Source organism: Pecten maximus, chromosome 5 (assembly GCF_902652985.1).
Source record: "Pecten maximus chromosome 5, xPecMax1.1, whole genome shotgun sequence".
Classification (NCBI taxonomy): domain Eukaryota; kingdom Metazoa; phylum Mollusca; class Bivalvia; order Pectinida; family Pectinidae; genus Pecten; species Pecten maximus.
This window is the reverse complement of record NC_047019.1, coordinates 29173220-29195215: the sequence shown is the minus strand read 5'-3', so window position 1 is coordinate 29195215 and position 21996 is coordinate 29173220. Positions and strand designations below refer to the sequence as shown.

Genomic DNA, 21996 nt, shown 5'->3' with positions numbered 1-21996 from the left:
GTAGTGTGTATTCCGTGGCGAAGACTAATACGATTCCGTTATTACGTTATTTCCACGCTATCCCCATGCACTATGTACTCAGGTGCGATAGCACAGCATGTCAATCAACGAATTATCGGTTTGTTAAGCATACTGAGAGCATGCGCAATAGACATAAGCTCCAAGCGCATAATGGTACGTGGATTGAATATTACCAATAAAAGCGTGCGTGAAATTGTAATCATGTATGTATTAAAATGCCATCAATTCACGTCTGTTATCTGTGTGAATCTTAAATGTGGTGAGGTATTGCGCGTGCTTGACGACACCGTCCCGGGATGACCATCTCTACCGCGTCCGTGTATATATATGGGGATGTAAATGTTCCACCAAGTGATATTTAACTCAGAATTGAATTACACATACTAAATACAGACTAATTTTCTTGAAGAATCACTTCAGTGCTTTATTTAAGAACCGAGGTCGTCAGTTGTTAGTTAAAATCTGGTGCTGGACGTTTCCGATTATAGAAACAGCCATGTTAACATTAAAAACGAAGACTCGGAACAGCTTATTACGGTGCGCGTTTCTATTTCCGATGTTATGGGAGCCATCTACAGGTAAGGAAACATTGTTTTTAACATTTTTGTTGTTTTAATTGAAGTAAATGTAGCCGAATCAGACGACCAGAAATAGAATGGTAAAATAAGATTTATTTTAACAGTTCGTAGAGGTGAGTGCCCAGGCAGTGTAAATGAGGGTTGGGACACTCCGCGCGCGCACCTGACAGATGATATAACGTACAGTAATTTATTACACGGTAAAACATATAAACTTAGAACAAATGGATATTTGAGAACACGAGAAATGTTTTATTTCACAATTATAGAGATTTTAACATAATCCAGATATGCAAATATTCATTTGTTAAAAGATACACAACCATTTTTGAACTTTGAACAACCTCCTGGATTCGTTTTATTTCATATTTAACATAATCTTTTTATTTTGTGAAACATTTCTTCAAAATACTGATGACCAAACTGGTTTTACCATGCATTATCGTTATCCATTTGTTTGTATTAATATTTTCTGTGCTGTACTGTTTACGAGAATGAACCATAATAATTGTCTTATTATTTAGCCTGGCAAAAATTCTACACACCAACTTCACTTTCTTAAATGGGCTCATTCCTCGTGATTAATTATTGCTCGTCTACACTAGCCAATCAAAAGCAACGTTACAAACAAAGGCGACATTTTTCATGTTACATGAGGCCGATATAGATAGAGGTTACACAACGAGTGGTTGTTGGATATGGAATTTATTTCACAAGAGTAAGTTATTTTTTAAAAGTTACAAAAGACACGAGCTTTAGCGAGTGTTTTTTGCAACTTTTAAAAAATAACTTACGAGTGTGAAATAAATTCCATATCCAACAATTTCGAGTCGTGTGACCTGTTTCTACCACAATAATATCGGCTTGAATCAAAGGGAAACGTGGCCAAGTATAATTTCGCGTATGCAAATAAAGTGTACCGGTGACGTCCGGGACCCGTTGATGTGACGTCATTGGATTATTGATGACGTCAATAACAATTGCAGCTTGGGTCAAAGTTCACCGTGTTAGCCAATCAAAATGCGTACAGAGTTTATACCACGTGTGGTATAAACAGATTGTTAATCAACAGCTGTAATGATTAACTGATGGTCTGAGAGTTGAATAACACAGGGTATTGTGGTAGAAAATAGGTTACACCACATGGACGCGGGGTAGGTCCAAATATACGGTAACTAACTCTAGGGTACCTGTAGCATAAAAATATAGACTTGCGTAAAATAACAGGAAATAAAAATGTTTAATTCAGGCAAGATAAAATTATTTAAATATTATTTGTTCACTCGATTTGGATCCGTAAACATAAAGGTGTAATCTAGGGAAATATTAACACATCACTATTTACCGAAGTACATAAGTACTCTAAAATTTCGATGTGGTTTCATTGATAAACAGGATGATTCAAAAATAACCAAATATGGAGACTATGATGGTAACCTGCTAAACTATTACCTCATTCAAGATTCGAGTTATCAACTTTCTCCAGCATTTTCAAATACTCGGTTTAAACTTGTTCATTATTTATTGACTAACTTAGTCCAATGGAAAATCTGACCACACTGACGCAGGTCCTCTCTATTCCTTGAGGATGTACAAAAACTAGACAGAAAAAAAACATATTTGGGCAGACATTGACACTTGGAACTAGACAGTAATTTGTGTGACAAACATAACTATACAGACATTGACACTTGGAACTAGACAGTAATTTGTGTGACAAACATAACTAGACAGGCATTGACACTTGGAACTAGACAGTAATTTGTGTGACAAACATAACTATACAGTCATTGACACTTGGAACTAGACAGTAATTTGTGTGACAAACATAACTATACAGTCATTGACACTTGGAACTAGACAGTAATTTGTGTGACAAACATAACTAGACAGGCATTGACACTTGGAACTAGACAGTAATTTGTGTGACAAACATAACTAGACAGGCATTGACACTTGGAACTAGACAGTAATTTGTGTGACAAACAGAACTAATATGAGAATTGAAACACCGAGAGAAATTGTTTTTTTCGAAAGTTATAAAAACTTTAAGAGCGAATAAGATGAAAAGTAAAACCTCAACCATTCTATAGTCGAAATTACCGCACGTGTCATCCATAGGTAAACTTGACACTTAAATTAGGCTTACACCAACTTGTTTCATTAAATATTTAGGTCATTAATTAAACATCAGGTGATAATGACCAAGCATTCATCGATGTTCCTTACAGGTCAGGCGAAATTAATTACTTACGTTTGACATATACATACAATTAAGGAAAAGGTCCTGCTTTCAACAGATTCCGAAATATCTCTAGTTTTTTTTTACAACAATGTCTTGTTAAGACAATACACATTGCACAATGTCAGTAAACCATTGTCAATTTGGACAAGTTATAACGCATATCAGAGGGGTTTAGCAATAATATATGTGTCTGCTATGAAATCAAATCAGGATGAGTTTCGTCCTCTGGTCAAATACGTATCCTCGGTAATCAAGTAAAGATGGCGACCGATACAGTCAGCGGCCTCTTGGGACCTCTATGTCATAGTTGCCTATAGGCTAACCTTGATTTATATAGAAACCAGTGCGCAGAAACAGTGGTACGATTGGTAATGTGAAACTTTGACAAATCTCCACCCCCGCAACATACAGTACGGGCGGCGTTAATGGACACGTCTTCTAGTGTGTCGTGTTCGGAGTCAGCGAAATCGAATTGAAAGAATAATTGAATTCCAGTTGATGAACTTAAGGACGTTTTAAGGACAAAGATTAAGACATGACCATGGTGTATTGTGACATCAAGGTCATCACAGGATTAATGTGTATGGTAAAATCTAGGTCATCTAATGTCAATAAGTATTGCGAAATCAAGGTCATAAAAGGGTCAGTGAGTTTTGTAAAATCAAGGTCATCAAAAGATCAATGCGTATTGTAAAATCAAGGTCATCAAAGGATCAATGCGTATTGTACATTCAAGGTCATCTAAGGTCAATAAGTATTGTGAAATCTAAGATCATGAAAGGGTCAGTGCTTTTGTTAAATCAAGGTCATCAAATGGTCAGTGGGTATTGTAAAATCAAGGTCATAAAAGGTCAATTCGTATTGTCAAATCAAGGTTATCAAATGGTCAAAGCATATTGTAAAATGAAGGTCATCAAAGGGTCAATGCTTATTGTAAAATCAAGGTTATAACATGGTCAGTGTGCTTTGTAAAATCAAGGTTCAACAAAGGCTAAGTGCATATTGTAAAGTAAGGTTCAACAAAGGGTCAGTACGTATTGTATAGTAAGGTTCAACAAAGGCTAAGTGCGTATTGTATAGTAAGGTTCAACAAAGGGTCAGTACGTATTGTATAGTAAGGTTCAACAAAGGGTATGTGGGTATTGTAAATTAAGGTAAAAAAGGGTCTGTGCGGATTGTAAAGTCATGTCAATAAAAGGACCAAGAATTGAAGAAAATTGAAGGTTCAAGTTTAACAAATATTCAATGGGTATTAGAAGGTCAAAGTCAACAATCAATACATCTTTCTATATCAACGTCAACAAAAAATCAATGCAAATTGCAAGGTCAAGGTCAACTATTCAATGCAGTTGAAAGGTTATTGTCAACAAAGGTATGTAGAATTAGAGGAGGTGCTATTGTAACTTTGAAGCCAATAAGGGGACAAATCGTATTATAGGATCAAAATCGTTCGCTGTCATGAATGTTGGTTTCTGTTCAAATTTCAAGCCAGTAGGGTTATAGAACATGACAGCAATGTTAATATAGTGATTGCACAGATTTTTCTCTTTGTACAATAAATCTACTGTCCTCTGAAACAACGAGACTTTGATATAATAACTTTACAAAAAAACAAAAAGGGACTGGTGTATCGTAGATACAATTATAAGAAACAGTGAAATACAAATGGTTTTTAGTCATACTTACGCCTAACATGAGGATGTTTATTTTGGGGTATCTATTCATTGTTGGAGACTGGCGACTACCGCTGTACTTAATACACAGCTGGACGTCTCAACTAGATGGAGGATTGGTCAAGCAAAACACTAAAGATTTCTAAACGTAAATTATTTAAGGAAAGGCGACTTTAATTTCCGTTTTATTTTTGGTCTTTGAAAACACTTAAGTAATTTACTTACAAAGAAATATCTCAATACAAAACAATCTTCAATCGGCAATAAGTTATTGTCACGTGATTAGTGTACTGGGGTTATTGTCACGTGTATAGTGTACTGGGGTTATTGTCACGTGTGTAGTGTACTGGGGTTATTGTCACGTGTATAGTGTACTGGGGTTATTGTCACGTGTATAGTGTACTGGGGTTATTGTCACGTGTATAATGTACTGGGGTTATTGTCACGTGTATAATGTACTGGGGTTATTGTCACGTGTATAATGTACTGGGGTTATTGTCACGTGTATAGTGTACTGGGGTTATTGTCACGGGTATAATGTACTGGGGTTATTGTCACGTGTATAATGTACTGGGGCTATTGTCACGTGTATAGTGTACTAGGGTTATTGTCACGTATATAATATACTAGGGTTATTGTCACGTGAATAGTGTACTGGGGTTATTGTCACGTGTATAGTGTACTGGGGTTATTGTCACGTGATTAGTGTACTGGGGTTATTGTCACGTGTATAATGTACTGGGATTATTGTCACGTGTATAATGTACTGGGGTTATTGTCACGTGTATGATGTACTGGGGTTATTGTCACGTGTATAGTGTACTGGGGTTATTGTCACGTGTATAATGTACTGGGGTTATTGTCACGTGTATGATGTACTGGGGTTATTGTCACGTGTATGATGTACTGGGGTTAATGTCACGTGTATAATGCACTGGGGTTATTGTCACGTGTATAGTGTACTGGGGTTATTGTCACGTGTATGATGTACTGGGGTTATTGTCACGTGTATAGTGTACTGGGGTTATTGTCACGTGTATAATGTACTGGGGTTATTGTCACGTGTATGATGTACTGGGGTTATTGTCACGTGTATAGTGTACTGGGGTTATTGTCACGTGTATAATGTACTGGGGTTATTGTCGAGTGTATAGTGTACTGGGGTTATTGTCACGTGTATAATGTACTGGGGTTATTGTCACGTGTATTGTATACTGGGGTTATTGTCACGTGTATTGTATACTGGGGTTATTGTCACGTGTATAGTGTACTGGGGTTATTGTCACGTGTATAGTGCACTGGGGTTATTGTCACGTGTATAATGTACTGGGGTTATTGTCACGTGTATAGTGTACTGGGGTTATTGTCACGTGTATAATGTACTGGGGTTATTGTCACGTGTATAATGTACTGGGGTTATTGTCACGTGAATAGTGTACTGGGGCTGGTACTGATTGAGTTTGATATACCGATATATCACAGCAACATAGCCGCCTTAAAGCCGCTCACAAGCTATCATCCATGGTTGTTGGGCCTTTAGCAATAAGCGAATTTCTTCCTCAACTATCTGGGGAGCATACAGCCGGAGCTGCCAGTTCGGCGCTCACAGCTTACACATGACATTTCTTGTACTGGCTTACCACGTGATCATTTATAGCTGAGTTGACTAAAACACAGCGGACTCAAGTATCTTATTCTAGAATGTAATACAGTACCCGTGTCATGACTAGAACTAGCGACCCTTCAGTCACGTAGATATGCGTCCTAAAACTAGACCAACGTGCCTTCAGCAACCTTAGCGAACTTTCATTAACCTCGGTTAATCCAAATCAACCTCAGGAATCCTTCATCAAATTCAGTGAACTTTCATCAACCTCAGTGAAACTTCACAACCTCAGTGAACATTCATCAGCCAATTGAAACCTTCAAAACTTCAGTGAACCTTCATCAACCTCCATTTACCTTCATAAAACCTCCGTTAACCTTCATCAACCTCCGTTAATCTTCATCAACCTCCGTTAACCTTCATCAACCTCCGTTAACCTTCATTGACCGTCAGGATGCGACATCTACCACGGAAATATGATATTCGTAACTAGCTCGTGAACATAGGAAGTAAAGTTGACAGTAATGTGTGAGGAATATTGTATACACCAGTCTTATAAGGGGACATCATCATGTAGGAGCACAAATATATTAACAATGTGGAAATGAAGGTTTGTCCTGTAAATACCAGAATGTTAACTCCAAACACCCAATTAAAAGCATACTTCGTAATCTGCGTGAAAATAATATTACGCATGCTCAGCTGATCAACACCATCGGCGATGATTGGATATGTCATTTAAAACATCGTGAAGAGCTTCGATTTGATTGGTTTAGTTTGATAGAAATGGTATTTGGTTGGTTTATTTTGAATATCGTTAACAGTTAAGGTAAAGTGGGGGCACTTCATATTTAGTTTATTTAAGGAAATAATGACTTTTCAGAATTAAAAGTAAATGACATGGGAATAAAATAAAATAATAAGAAGCATCCAATCTGATATCGTGGAATATGTATGTTTGTAAACTGTCTTGGCCTTTAATACGAATCTTTCTACCACAATACGCCGTGTTATTCAACTCTCAGACCATCAGTTAATCATTACAGCTGTTGATTAACAATCTGCTTATACCACACGTGGTATAAACTCTGTACGCATTTCGATTGGCTAACACGGTGAACTTTGACCCAAGTTGCAATTGTTGTTGACGTCATCAATAATCTAATGACGTCAAATCACCGGGTCCCGGACGTCACCGGTACACTTTATTTGCATACGCGAAATTATTCTTGGCCACGTTTCCCTTTGATTCAAGCCGATATTATTGTGGTAGAAACAGGTCACACGACTCGAAATTGTTGGATATGGAATTTATTTCACACTAGTAAGTTATTTTTTAAAAGTTGCAAAAAACACTCGCTAAAGCTCGTGTCTTTTGTAACTTTTAAAAAATAACTTACTCGTGTGAAATAAATTCCATATCCAACAACCACTCGTTGTGTAACCTCTATGTAATGAATTTCGTCACTTATATTCAATGGGTATATATCAAATTTTGACTTTCTCTCAGCGAACACTTCATCATAAATAGTTACTTTAAAGACAATATTATTATCGATTTCCTTACATTGATAGGCCGACTAGTTAGTCCTGCATTAATGGTACGTTAGAATTAAAGGATCTGATAACAAAATACCATCGATCACATTCTATATAACTGACGTTCATGGTTGAATGAATGACACAGGTTATAGTACGAACCATTACAAAACGAACATAAAACGAGAGTTCGCTTACACTAGCCATCGAGGTGGCTGGATTTAGATACCGCTGCTGAAAGCATGACGTCACAAGCTTTGTCGCGTCGTTGGACATTTAACTTACTCGATATATGGGACGAAGTTCGGCACTTTCGGGAACCATAAATCACTTGCTAAACGTAAAACATTGGAAAATGGTCGGTATGCTTACATGTATATAACAACACTGATGGTGGCGCGCGGGGTCGGTGATCCGGTATACCAAGTCATGTTCTGTGTTTATTCTCCTATTATCTTACTGTTCATCTTGATTTCAGGAATAGTCGCGGAAAAACTGAAAAAGGACACCACAGCTTCCAATCGCTTAATTATGAATGGTAAGTCAGCATTATCACATTTGTTTTTAATCTCCATTTAAATCTTTGAAGTTCCGTAATGCCATGTCTGTTATCTATTTCTTCATTTAGGTCATTCCGTTCGACTTCCGTCGTTTAGTTTTAAAATGAAATGTTCATTCTTTGTATTATATTTCCATAATATCTTTGGAACACATCCTTGCCTTTTTTGTTCATTTCCTGACAATTTAACTATTCAAACATGACATAACTTCATTTCAACAAATTTCATTGTATAAATAATACAAAAGGATTAGACAACAGGAAAGCCTACATAAGTCTTTTCCTATAAAACTGAAGAACACATAACAAATTTGAAGAAATTTACAACACGACACACAATACATACATTACAAACATTACAAATAACATAAAGTAAATTAAATATACTTGACATAACATCAATAACTACACATTCATTCAATTGACACCCACTCTGACATTCACACCATACCCGGCTTAAAAAAGGACAAAGATGAATGTACTTATAAATTTAAAATATATATTAGTTTTCAGTCAATCTATTGTTAGATAAAATGTAATTATTGACTTTGGTTAAAATATATTCATTATCATCAAATGATATATTAGAGCCACCAGACGTAAGTAATTCTACATTTGTATATGTCCAATATAGTTAGAAGTATCATATAAATAATGTCTAAAGGCAGAATAGAGGGGACATAACTTGCACGCACTTTCTCATTCGAATTCTACTTAATTACTGTGGAAACATTAAACACATATGATCTATGATACTTATCCACGAAAACACCATCTCCTTTATTTATTTTACTAGATCGTTGGTAATTACACATGTATATGTTTTCAAACAATGTTTTCTGTGAGGAAATATCAAAAATTCTATGCGTTGAAACAACGTATGAAACTTTCTGTTACCTTAAATATTTCTCGAAAAATGCTATTTTTGTATGTTGAAAATCGGTAAATAATAATTATCGGTACGCTAATAATGGTAACTTATTTTTCATTGGACGTGCCTGTCAGAAATCTGCTGTGACGTCGTTTTATCGACAATGACATTACGACAGAAATTGAAAATGGCGCAACAAAATGGCTGCCTCCGGTTGATTTTTGCCCTCTACGTTTTTACTTTAAACCTGTCAAAATATAAGGGGGTATGTAAGAAACTGTGCATGAAAGATGTTTCCATTTCTTAAGATTTTATGATTTTTTTCTTGAAGTTTTGATTTTGCCCATTTGCAAAAAAAAAATCTAAGAAACGTTTCATAAAATCTGGTATGAAATAAAAATTAAAAAAAAAAAAAGAAAATATCATCTAAGATCATTTATACACATACATAATACTTTCTATAATACAGTGTATATCTTTCTGCACAAGGATATTTCAAAATGTATTAAGCTCAATCTGAATTTCCAAATGTTGGCTCCTAAAATTGCTGCCGATTCCTACAAGGACAAAACAGCTGTATGGTCCAGTTTCATACTCTGTTTGGCATGCGTCTATCGCTAAATTCACAATTTCTGTATGTTCAACAAGCCTAGACTAGCGATGTATCGTTTTCATCTGACCAATGACAGTATGGCGTAAAGTTAGTGTTTATTGACCGACTTCCGGACTTCTGTCCTATATGTGGGTCCCATCAAGTACTTAGGATCGATTTGACTAATAGTCATTATCGACAGTGTAACGAGTTGATCAACAGGTTTTCATTCATCTCTCATCTATGAGTAAAACGATCGTCAACAAACACAGGTATTTACACTGGGGTCAGACATAGGGTTGAACATGCAAGTACATGTACTTATATGTCCCAGTGGTAACAACATTCACGTTCCTATTCACCCAGTGGGTACGACATACGCGTTCCTATTTGCCCAGTGGTAACAACATTCACGTTCATATTTGCCCAGTGGGTACTACACACACGTTCCTATTCACCCAGTGGGTACGACACACACGTTCCTATTTGCCCAGTGGGGACGACATACACGTTCATATTCACCCAGTGGGTAAGACTTACACGTTCCTATTCACCCAGTGGGTACGACATACACGTTCCTATTTGCCCAGTGGGGACGACATACACGTTCATATTCACCCAGTGGGTAAGACTTACACGTTCCTATTCGCCCAGTGGGGACGACACACACGTTCCTATTCACCCAGTGGGTACGACACACGCGTTCCTATTCACCCAGTGGGTACGACACACGCGTTCCTATTCACCCAGTGGGTACGACACACGCGTTCCTATTCACCCAGTGGGTACGACTTACACGTTCCTATTCACCCAGTGGGTACGACACACACGTTCCTATTCACCCAGTGGGTACGACACACGCGTTCCTATTCGCCCAGTGGGTATGACACACGCGTTCCGATTCACCCAGTGGGTACTACACACACGTTCCTATTTGCCCAGTGGGGACGACACACACGTTCCTATTCGCATAGTTAGTACGACACACACGTTCCTATTCACCCAGTGGGTACTACACACACGTTCCTATTTGCCCAGTGGGGACGACATACACGTTCATATTCACCTAGTGGGTACTACACACACGTTCCTATTTGCCCAGTGGGGACGACACACACGTTCCTATTCGCATAGTTAGTACGACACACACGTTCCTATTCACCCAGTGGGTACTACACACACGTTCCTATTTGCCCAGTGGGGACGACACACACGTTCCTATTCACCCAGTGGGGACGACACACACGTTCCTATTTGCCCAGTGGGTATGACACACACGTTCCTATTCACCCAGTGGGGACGACACACACGTTCCTATTTGCCCAGTGGGTATGACACACACGTTCCTATTCACCCAGTGGGTAAGACTTACACGTTCCTATTCGCCCAGTGGGTACAACACACACGTTCCTATTCGCATAGTTAGTACGACACACACGTTCCTATTCGCCCAGTGGGTACGATATACACGTTCCTATTTGCCCAGTGGGGACGACACACACGTTCCTATTCGCCCAGTGGGTACAACACACACGTTCCTATTTGCCCAGTTGGGACGACACACACGTTCCTATTCGCATAGTTAGTACGACATACACGTTCCTATTCGCCCAGTGGGTAAGACTTACACGTTCCTATTCGCCCAGTGGGGACGACACACACGTTCCTATTTGCCCAGTGGGGACGACACACACGTTCCTATTTGCCCAGTGGGGACGACACACACGTTCCTATTCACCCAGTGGGTACGACATACACGTTCCTATTCACCCAGTGGGGACGACATACACGTTCCTATTCACCCAGTGGGTACGACATACACGTTCCTATTCACCCAGTGGGGACGACACACACGTTCCTATTCACCCAGTGGGGACGACACACACATTCCTATTCACCCAGTGGGTAAGACTTACACGTTCCTATTTGCCCAGTGGGTAAGACTTACACGTTCCTATTTGCCCAGTGGGTACGACATACGCGTTCCTATTCACCCAGTGGGGACGACACACACGTTCCTATTCACCCAGTGGGGACGACACACACGTTCCTATTCGCCCAGTGGGGACGACACACACGTTCCTATTCGCCCAGTGGGGACGACACACACGTTCCTATTCGCCCAGTGGGGACGACACACACGTTCCTATTCACCCAGTGGGTAAGACTTACACGTTCCTATTCACCCAGTGGGTACGACACACACGTTCCTATTCACCCAGTGGGTAAGACTTACACGTTCCTATTCGCCCAGTGGGTACAACACACACGTTCCTATTCACCCAGTGGGTACGACACACACGTTCCTATTCGCCCAGTGGGGACGACACACACGTTCCTATTCGCCCAGTGGGGACGACACACACGTTCCTATTCACCCAGTGGGTAAGACTTACACGTTCCTATTTGCCCAGTGGGTACGACACACACGTTCCTATTCACCCAGTGGGGACGACACACACGTTCCTATTCACCCAGTGGGGACGACACACACGTTCCTATTCGCCCAGTGGGGACGACACACACGTTCCTATTCACCCAGTGGGTAAGACTTACACGTTCCTATTTGCCCAGTGGGTACGACATACGCGTTCCTATTCACCCAGTGGGGACGACACACACGTTCCTATTCACCCAGTGGGGACGACACACACGTTCCTATTCACCCAGTGGGTAAGACTTACACGTTCCTATTCGCCCAGTGGGGACGACATACACGTTCCTATTCGCCCAGTAGGTACAACACACACGTTCCTATTCACCCAGTAGGTACAACACACACGTTCCTATTCACCCAGTGGGTACGACACACACGTTCCTATTCGCCCAGTGGGTAAGACTTACACGTTCCTATTCGCCCAGTGGGTACAACACACACGTTCCTATTCGCCCAGTGGGTACAACACACACGTTCCTATTCACCCAGTGGGTAAGACTTACACGTTCCTATTCGCCCAGTGGGTACAACACACACGTTCCTATTCACCCAGTGGGTAAGACTTACACGTTCCTATTCGCCCAGTGGGGACGACACACGCGTTCCTATTCGCCCAGTGGGGACGACACACACGTTCCTATTCGCCCAGTGGGTACGACACACACGTTCCTATTCGCCCAGTGGGGACGACACACACGTTCCTATTTGCCCAGTGGGGACGACACACACGTTCCTATTCACCTAGTGGTAACAACATACGCGTTCCTATTCGCCCAGTGGGGACGACACACACGTTCCTTATTCACCCAGTGGGTAAGACTTACACGTTCCTATTTGCCCAGTTGGGACGACACACACGTTCCTATTCACCTAGTGGTAACAACACACACGTTCCTATTCGCCCAGTGGGGACGACACACACGTTCCTATTTGCCCAGTGGGGACGACACACACGTTCCTATTCACCTAGTGGTAACAACATACGCGTTCCTATTCGCCCAGTGGGGACGACACACACGTTCCTATTCACCCAGTGGGTACTACACACACGTTCCTATTTGCCCAGTGGGGACGACACATACGTTCCTATTCGCATAGTTAGTACGACATACACGTTCCTATTCGCCCAGTGGGGACGACACACACGTTCCTATTCGCCCAGTGGGGACGACACACACGTTCCTATTCGCCCAATGGGGACGACACACGCGTTCCTATTCGCCCAGTGGGTACGACATACACGTTCCTATTCGCCCAGTGGGGACGACACACACGTTCCTATTCACCCAGTGGGTAAGACTTACACGTTCCTATTCGCCCAGTGGGTACAACACACACGTTCCTATTCGCATAGTTAGTACGACATACACGTTCCTATTCGCCCAGTGGGGACGACACACACGTTCCTATTCGCCCAGTGGGGACGACACACACGTTCCTATTCGCCCAGTGGGTACGACACACGCGTTCCTATTCGCCCAGTGGGTACGACATACACGTACATATTTGCCCGTGCTTGCCCTTATTATTCGAATATCCATATACCTATTTTGAGCTGTGGATTTTCATTCTGGTGTTTTATTTTTCAGCACTTGTCGACCTTATACGTAACCCTGTTTACTCTATAGAACGGGAAAGTCGAAGTGAGATACTTCGTGGTATCTACACACATCTCAAATACCACCCTGTTCTCATGGAACGGAGGCTTCACGTGGGCTCACATCCTCCACAGTCAAACTCTCATACACAGGTAAATGGTGAATTATCTTTTTAATTCTATATCTATTAGGGTGTCAAGTTGGTTTTGATTTTCCACCTTGTTTTCAGTTCAGTCTCAAAATTGAACATGCATGCAAAACTACTGACCATTCTGACGATGGTCGGCTTAAAATACCTAGTATAAGTCTTTATGAAATATCAATTCAATAAGAAGTACATGTACCTTATTAAGACCTATCCTATGTTTTAATTACTTTAATTATTCAATATAAAACTACAAATACCTGGGGTTTCCTCATAGATAGGTAGACATGTCATCATAAGTATCTCCTAATGTAATTGTATTTTTAGTTTGATCTATTATATACTTTTGATAAAGGGTTAATTTATATTAATGTCATGAAGCCATAACACAAAAACGGAGTATAAATAAAATGTTTATGATGAGATAACACTCCATTTTGTGTGCGTGTTATAGCTCCATATCATAAAACAAAAGATCCCAGAGAGATCTTGGCGACCACCATTGAATGATCTTTATTGATTCTATGTAAGACTGTTTTTTCTCTCTAAAATGCCATTCTTTCCTCTTTTCCTATTCAAAATCTGATAACAAGCTAAACTTTTATATGAAATCTAAGAAAGACCTAAAAAGAGCTTTCTGAGATATAGAGAAAACAAACTTACACTAGCAAAATCCAAAAACAGCCTGTCAGCCATTTTGATTTCCTGATCAGATTCAAAATTGAATGGACACAACTAAAGACCAATGGAAACCCATATATTAAGTCTGGGAGATAACCTTCAAGTACTTCTCAAGAAATAGTGATTTCAATCTTCAATTGTCAAAATTCAAGATGGCCGTATGTCGGCAATTTTGTTTTCCCGATCCGAATCAAAATTAAATGGACACAATAAGGGACCAAAGAGAACATTATATGTGAAGTTTGAGAAATATCCCTCCAGTACCTTTCAAAAAATAGTGATAACAAACTTAAACAATCAAAATCCAAGATGGCTGACTGCCAGCCATTTTGTTTTCATGACCAAATTCAAAATTGAATGGACACAACTAGAGATCAAGGGAAACCCATATGTGAAGTATGAGAGATATCCTTCCAGTATTTCTCAAGAAATAGCGATAACAATATTCAATTGTCAAAATTTAAGATGGCCGCCTATCGGCCATTTTGTTTTCCTGATCAGAATAAGAATTAAGTGGGCACAACCGGGATCAAAAGGAACATGATATATATATGAAGTTTGAGAAATATCCCTCCAGTACCTTTCAAGAAAAAGTGATAACAATTTTCAATCGTCAAAATCCAAGATGGCTGCTGACTATCGGCCATTTTGTTTTCAAAATCAGACTCAAAATTAAATGGACACAACTAGGGACGAAGAGGAACCAACATATAAAGTGTTAAAACCATTCCTTCAGTGGTTCTCAAGAAATAGCGATAGCAAGGATTGTTTACGGACGGACCACGAAAGTAAGACGAATTGAACAGCCCACCATCCGATGACGGTGGTCTAAACATCAAGTCAAGTTAATCTTATAATTCAATCAATTGTACACAATCACTGTGAAAATCTACTTATACATATGGATTTTTTTCTCTACGAAATCATTGCGCCACTGCATCAGCCAATCAAAAGCGGCGTAACAAACGGCGACGTCATTTTTTACGTGATTGGCTGATAATATGCACATTTTTAAGCCAATGGAAATGCTTGTTACAAGCAAGATCAAATTTTCTAAATATAACAACACACCACGTCGATCTCCAATAGAGACGTCCCTACAATAAAGTTTATGTGGCATTTAGAACCGTTTTAGTAATACAGCCACACATGTCCAGTGATCATGGCTTCACAAACCTGTTTCTACAGCAATTTCTTTATCTGACAATGGTCTACCTGTAAGTTAATCGGACAAGTTAAAATGGTCCGTTAATTGTTAAAAGGGGGCCATTTCTACTTAAATTATTCATATTTTCTTTATTGTAGTATTTAATTTCAAGTATCAAGTAGTTTGTTAATTGTGGGCATTTAATTCTCTATTTTGGGTCATTGATTATGGAAGATACATGCATACTTTCATTGAAATTGGTTCAGGTTCTGTTTTAGAAGAAGTTGAAAATGATATTGAAGGACACACGACGACGAAAAAATGGCGATTAGTATGTGTCACTTGACACGTCGTGGTACCAATGTAACTATAAGTGTCACTGTTGTAGAAACGAGACGGGTCTTTCGTCCCCGGGATGGCCCAGCCCGCATGCCCGTATAACACCGACTGGCGCCTCATCTATCAGGCAAAGGACATCAACGATTCAGACGTAGAGGTTTTTCAACCCACAGGTTCCGATATATCAGGGAGACAGTGGTTCTACACAGTCACGTGCGACACAGATCTCTTAAAACTAGAAAACCCCGGATGTAACAACTGCTGCCGAGGGGTGAATAACCGCAGGTAGGTAGTCCTCCTCCTCATGACGTCACAACTCTGAGCACCTCTGTAGATGTACTTCACCATAAACGACCTAAGTTCGCAAACGGATATGTCTCAATATCAAACCACCTAAGATGAATTACCATACAATGCTAGCTCTGTAGTTCGGTGATGATTTATACTGACTATGAATGCCAATTAAAAGGCAGTAATGCTGAAACAGTAACGGTTACAGCTTTCGGTTGGCTTCACGGGATCGTTCAGAAAATGACTACGACCTTTATACCACCCACGCATTATGTTGTCGCCAGGTTTAGAAGTATTTGTGAACACAGCATGTCTTGGCCTTTTAAACATCGAAAGGGAAAAAATAGAAAAGAAATAACTTTTTGTTGTTAACATGTTCTTTTCGCATATTAAGCATACCATAAGTTTGGATTCCATAAACACCGCTGTTTTGTTCAGTATAAATGTCAAACAGTTGAAACTAGCATCTTCAAGGTCATATAGAGTATCATGTTCAATGTATTTACTGCTGAAGTAGCTTGACAGAGCTCGTTTATCTTCTCCACAAATGTAGTGCCCAACTCGGTGTTATTAAACTCAAACACTTAAAAGCGAAGTGCCCCGCCGAGCCAACATAACGTAGACGGAACGTACTTGGGCATATTGGGGGAACGTGTAGAAATGGTGACGTACGCTTGTGGTATTGGCCTCTCGTACAAACAATGTAACCGCATGGATGGTTTTGGATACTCATATGGATGACTTTCGAAAGTGTCTAATAACTCACCGCACGTGGCCATTCCGTAATTACCTTAAATGACGTCCATTTTCGTTAGAATGAACTGTTATGATACATTATGATATGTGGTTATGTCACACTTACCGAACGTGAATGGAATCCGTGTCTAAGTTCAAAGTCTGTTGTACAGGCAGCCGCTGTACTAAGGAACAGTGCTATTTTCGTACAAACTGAACCCTAAGTGTTTATATTACTTACCTAAATGTCGCACCATTTGGTACATACCAACAAGTGTAGTATTCCACGATTACGTTTAAAGACTTTTGTGAAAACCGAAATATAATTTCAATCCACCTCAAAACATTTTCAATTTGTGTTTATGGGCTCCAACCGTATTTATACAAATGTAACAACTTTTGTTTGGTTTAATTACTCGTCAAACAAGAGGTCCCAGAGGGATCTGATCGTCCATCATTGAATTATCATTATCAGTTCAATGTAAGAAAGGTCATTTCTTGTTTCCCTTATATCCCCATTTCCTCTTCTACAATCCCATTACTTCTCAAGAACCTATATATGAAGTTTGAGAAATATCCTTTCAGTCCTCAAGAAATAGTGATAACAAACTTCAACTGTCAAAATGCAAGATCGCCGCCTGTCCGCCATTTTGTTTTCCTTATCCGACTCAAAATTGGGCAAAAACTAGGGAACAATGGAATCTTTAAAAAAAAAAAGAGAGAGAGAGAGAGAAATATCTCCCAATAGTTCTCAGAAAATAGCAAGGATTGCTGACGGACTGACGACGGACCACGGACGAACATTTGAATAGCCCATTACACAAAGCTTATTATAGTGGTGTTGACTGTGTTAAACTACTTCACCAAGCGACCATAGTCAACACTGCATTTTCTTTAGTTGAATATTAATGCAAGGATTGCACATTATTTTGACTGCGTATATGGTAGTATAAACGTTGTTGGCAGCGACAATATTCTTAATGGAGCGCTAATATCCTCTGCTAACTCAGTTTCGTAGAGATATACGCATTTAAAATGACGTTCATTCCTTAATTAGATCTGGTTGTGTTTGTACGCAGTAAGGGAAAGGTTGATGTAAAACAGCGACGTTTTCTATCTACAGGTACGCATCTCGGTGTCTGCCTAAAAAGTCCTTCGTAATGGCCCTGGTACGGCTCTCTCCTGATGCCACATTCGACTGGAACTGGATTCAACTAACCACCAGCTGCAGCTGTGCTGTGTCTCCGCTGTCGGGGACATAGTCCGTCCAATAACAAAGTCGCGATGACCCGCACTTAAACATTATATTAAAGTGTCCAACACTGACCATCGCCAGGGCAGATTTGGAATCGTCGTGTTTCGATACGAGGAGACAAAGATGTGAACTATCAAAGTTAAAACAGGTCATACAGTACATTTATTTTCGAAAATGATCAACACAGCCTCGAATTGGAACATATGTTGAATGTGGTTAACAAAGACTTTGCAATTTAATCATTATATCCTTAACTGTTAAAGCTGGCGTATGTAAATATGTATTGTGTATTTGTAGTTCTGCTGCCCCATTGTATATACAAAGTGTAACGACAGCTGAACCAAGCAGAATCATACTGGAAACCCATTCATTGTCATCTGTAAAAGCAAGCATCGCTGGTCTCATTATTGCATTGGAGCAAAGCAATATGGTCGTATGTTGGTGTTTTCAATAACGCTATCTAGTCTTATTTTGGAATTTCACCTATGCTCGTTTTGGTGTTTTAGCAATACTGTGCAGTCTCGTTTTGGTATTTTAGCATTGCTATCTGGTCAATCTGGTCCCGTTTAGGTGTCAGCAACGCTATATGGTTCCGTTTAGGTGTCAACAACGCTATCTGGTCCCGTTTAGGTGTGTCAACAACGCTATCTGGTCCCGTTTATGTGTCAACAACGCTATCTGGTCCCGTTTAGGTGTGTCAACAACGGCATCTGGTTCCGTTTTGGTGTCAACAACGCTATCTGGTCCCGTTTAGGTGTGTCAACAACGCTATCTGGTCCCGTTTATGTGTCAACAACGGCATCTGGTCCCGTTTAGGTGCGTCAATAACGGCATCTGGTCCCGTTTAGGTGCGTCAATAACGGCATCTGGTCCTGTTTAGGTGTGTCAACAACGGCATCTGGTTCCGTTTAGGTGTGTCAACAACCCTATCTGGTCCCGTTTAGGTGTGTCAACAACGCTATCTGGTCCCGTTTAGGTGTGTCAACAACGCTATCTGGTCCCGTTTTGGTGTGTCAACAACGGCATCTGGTCCTGTTTAGGTGTGTCAACAACGGCATCTGGTCCTGTTTAGGTGTGTCAACAACGCTATCTGGTCCCGTTTAGGTGTCAACAACGCTATCCGGTCCCGTTTAGGTGTGTCAACAACGCTATCTGGTTCCGTTTTGGTGTTAACAACGCTATCTTGTCCCGTTTAGGTGTGTCAACAACGGCATCTGGTCCCGTTTAGGTGTATCAACAACGGCATTTGGTCCCGTTTAGGTGTGTCAACAACGGCATCTGGTCCCGTTTTGGTGTGTCAACAACGGCATCTGGTCCCGTTTAGGTGTGTCAACAACGCTATCTGGTCCCGTTTTGGTGTGTCAACAACGGCATCTGGTTCCGTTTAGGTGTGTCAACAACCCTATCTGGTTCCGTTTAGGTGTGTCAACAACGCTATCTGGTTCCGTTTAGGTGTGTCAACAACCCTATCTGGTTCCGTTTAGGTGTGTCAACAACGCTATCTGGTTCCGTTTAGGTGTGTCAACAACGGCATCTGGTCCCGTTTTGGTGTGGCAACAACGCTATCTGGTTCCGTTTAGGTGTGTCAACAACGCTATCTGGTCCCGTTTAGGTGTGTCAACAACGCTATCTGGTCCCCTTTATGTGTCAACAACGGCATCTGGTCCCGTTTTTGGTGCGTCAACAACGCTATCTGGTTCCGTTTTTGGTGCGTCAACCACGCTATCTGGTCCCGTTTAGGTGTGTCAACAATGGCATCTGGTCCCGTTTAGGTGCGTCAATAACGGCATCTGCTCCAGTTTAGGTGTGTCAACAACGGCATCTGGTCCCGTTTAGGTGTGTCAACAACGGCATCTCGTCCCGTTTAGGTGTATCAACAACGGCATCTCGTCCCGTTTAGGTGTGTCAACAACGGCATCTGGTCCCCGTTTAGGTGTGTCAACAACGGCATCTGGTCCCGTTTATGTGTTTCAACAACGCTATCTGGTCCCGTTTATGTGTGTCAGCAACGCTATCTGGTCCCGTTTTGGTACAATACAGTGCTGTCTCGTTTAGGTATTTCACAAGCGCTATCTAATCTCCTTTTGGCATTTCAGCTCCCTAGATGCTGATGATTATACTTATACAGACATGTCCGTTTGTATCACTCCCGAACACATGTCTGCTAGTTAGTCTGCATGGTCTTCTACTAAATTTGAAGTGTAGAGGTCAGCATATATGTTGAAGAACCACTGACATATTTTTATACCACTCATTATTGTTGTGCATGCTGTGTTTTTCTTTTATTTTTTTTAAGACAATTCCTGTAATCTTGTTCCAGGGGAAACAACTCTCTTAGATGCCTTTTCAACATTTTAGAGGAATAGGACAAATTATTTCTTGTAAAGTCGTCCCATTTTGCAATAAATATAACAAAAAGCGATGTTCTGGTTTTGTTTTTCGTCCCCTAAAATTTACCAATAAACACTGTAAATCCAATGGACTTTGTTCGACAAACTGGACCACTGGTCAGACGAGATTTTTTATTATTATTTTGTTTTTTTGGAGATACAAATATTTGTATCCCCCCCCCCAGCATTATTAATTAAGATTTCAAGTTTTAAACACACATTTGACCACTGTGATCTTGAAAGTAGGCCAAAGTCATGACTTTTAAACAAATGTGGTAGCCTTTCATCCCACAGACTACTGCCTAATATCAACATTATTACCCCACACCTCTCGTTCATTGAGACAGTAAAAGGAAAACACCGATACTGGAACTACACCATAGCACAACCTCAAAGTATTCCCTCTGAAGGATTTGTTGTCCTTATAAAGAGCTGAAAATCTATGTAGCAGACAACAGTTGTCATTTTCTTGTGATAACAGGTTATATTTTAAGTCGAGTGGAACCTGTCTTCACTACCACTTGTAGATTCAGTCCTGTCTGTAATGACCAATAGTCCCAAGCATTTGTACTGTGACACTAGATAACAACCACAGAGTTTCCAAACAAAAGCCTGACACTCAATTTTCTCTGTGACTACCGTCATCATCATTCGTACAAAGCTCACCTCAAATTGAATATCATTATACTTCACACAATTAGAGGGCAAGTTCAACTGGAATCTATACTGCAATACATACATACTGATATTTTAACAAAAAAATATTGAAATATCAAAAGGTGAACAAACAGTTTAAATTAGATTTTGTATTAGATATAAGTACACTTGTAAAGGAGTTTACAAATGCTTTTCAACATTTGCACCAAAAGCTTAACATTTGATCTGACATTAAAAGTCTAAATCCAAAATATAAAAAAAAATAAAAAAATTCACAAAGTAATAGTTAACCCATAGCAACCATGAAACCCAACTTTTAGAACCCTAGTATAATGAAAAAAGAGTTTACTGATGCCTTTCAACACTTGCACCAAAAGCTTAACATTCAGAAACCAGCGCTAACGACGATGCCGATGCCAGGGCGAAAACATAAGCTCTCACCGAGGCGAGCTAATATCTAGTGAAAATCTGATTGCTCACAGTCACCTGTTATCTCATTCTCAGTAAAAGAGTGGCCATGGTCAGTTACTATTACTAAACAACACATGTCCAGAGACTGACCGAATCTTGTTATTAATGAACACCTATCAGATGATTCCAAACAAATCAAACATTTCCCCCTGCATGCTCAACTATA

General features: G+C 40.1%; 1 protein-coding gene across 2 annotated transcripts; it reads left to right on the top strand.

Moving 5' to 3' along the window:
• Positions 1-260: 260 nt before the first annotated feature.
• LOC117327740 lies at positions 261-20732 on the top strand. Of its 2 annotated transcripts, XM_033884867.1 has the most exons (5): positions 261-599; positions 8141-8200; positions 13711-13871; positions 16081-16316; positions 18181-20732. In XM_033884867.1, exons 1-5 carry the CDS (start codon positions 518-520, stop codon positions 18317-18319), a joined length of 678 nt encoding a protein of 225 aa, XP_033740758.1. In that variant the 5' UTR covers positions 261-517; the 3' UTR covers positions 18320-20732. The 2 variants fall into 2 exon arrangements, with proteins under 2 accessions (XP_033740758.1, XP_033740757.1); XM_033884866.1 differs by lacking the exon at positions 261-599 and having other exon boundaries at positions 7824-8200.
• Positions 20733-21996: the final 1264 nt, after the last annotated feature.

Coding starts and splice junctions, on each gene's coding strand:
- LOC117327740 (XM_033884866.1), top strand. CDS start 8,035: ATGTATATAACAACACTGATGGTGGCGCGCGGGGTCGGTGATCCGGTA. Junction 8,201..13,710: donor CAATCGCTTAATTATGAATG/GTAAGTCAGCAT, acceptor TTTATTTTTCAG/CACTTGTCGACCTTATACGT. Junction 13,872..16,080: donor AGTCAAACTCTCATACACAG/GTAAATGGTGAA, acceptor TCACTGTTGTAG/AAACGAGACGGGTCTTTCGT.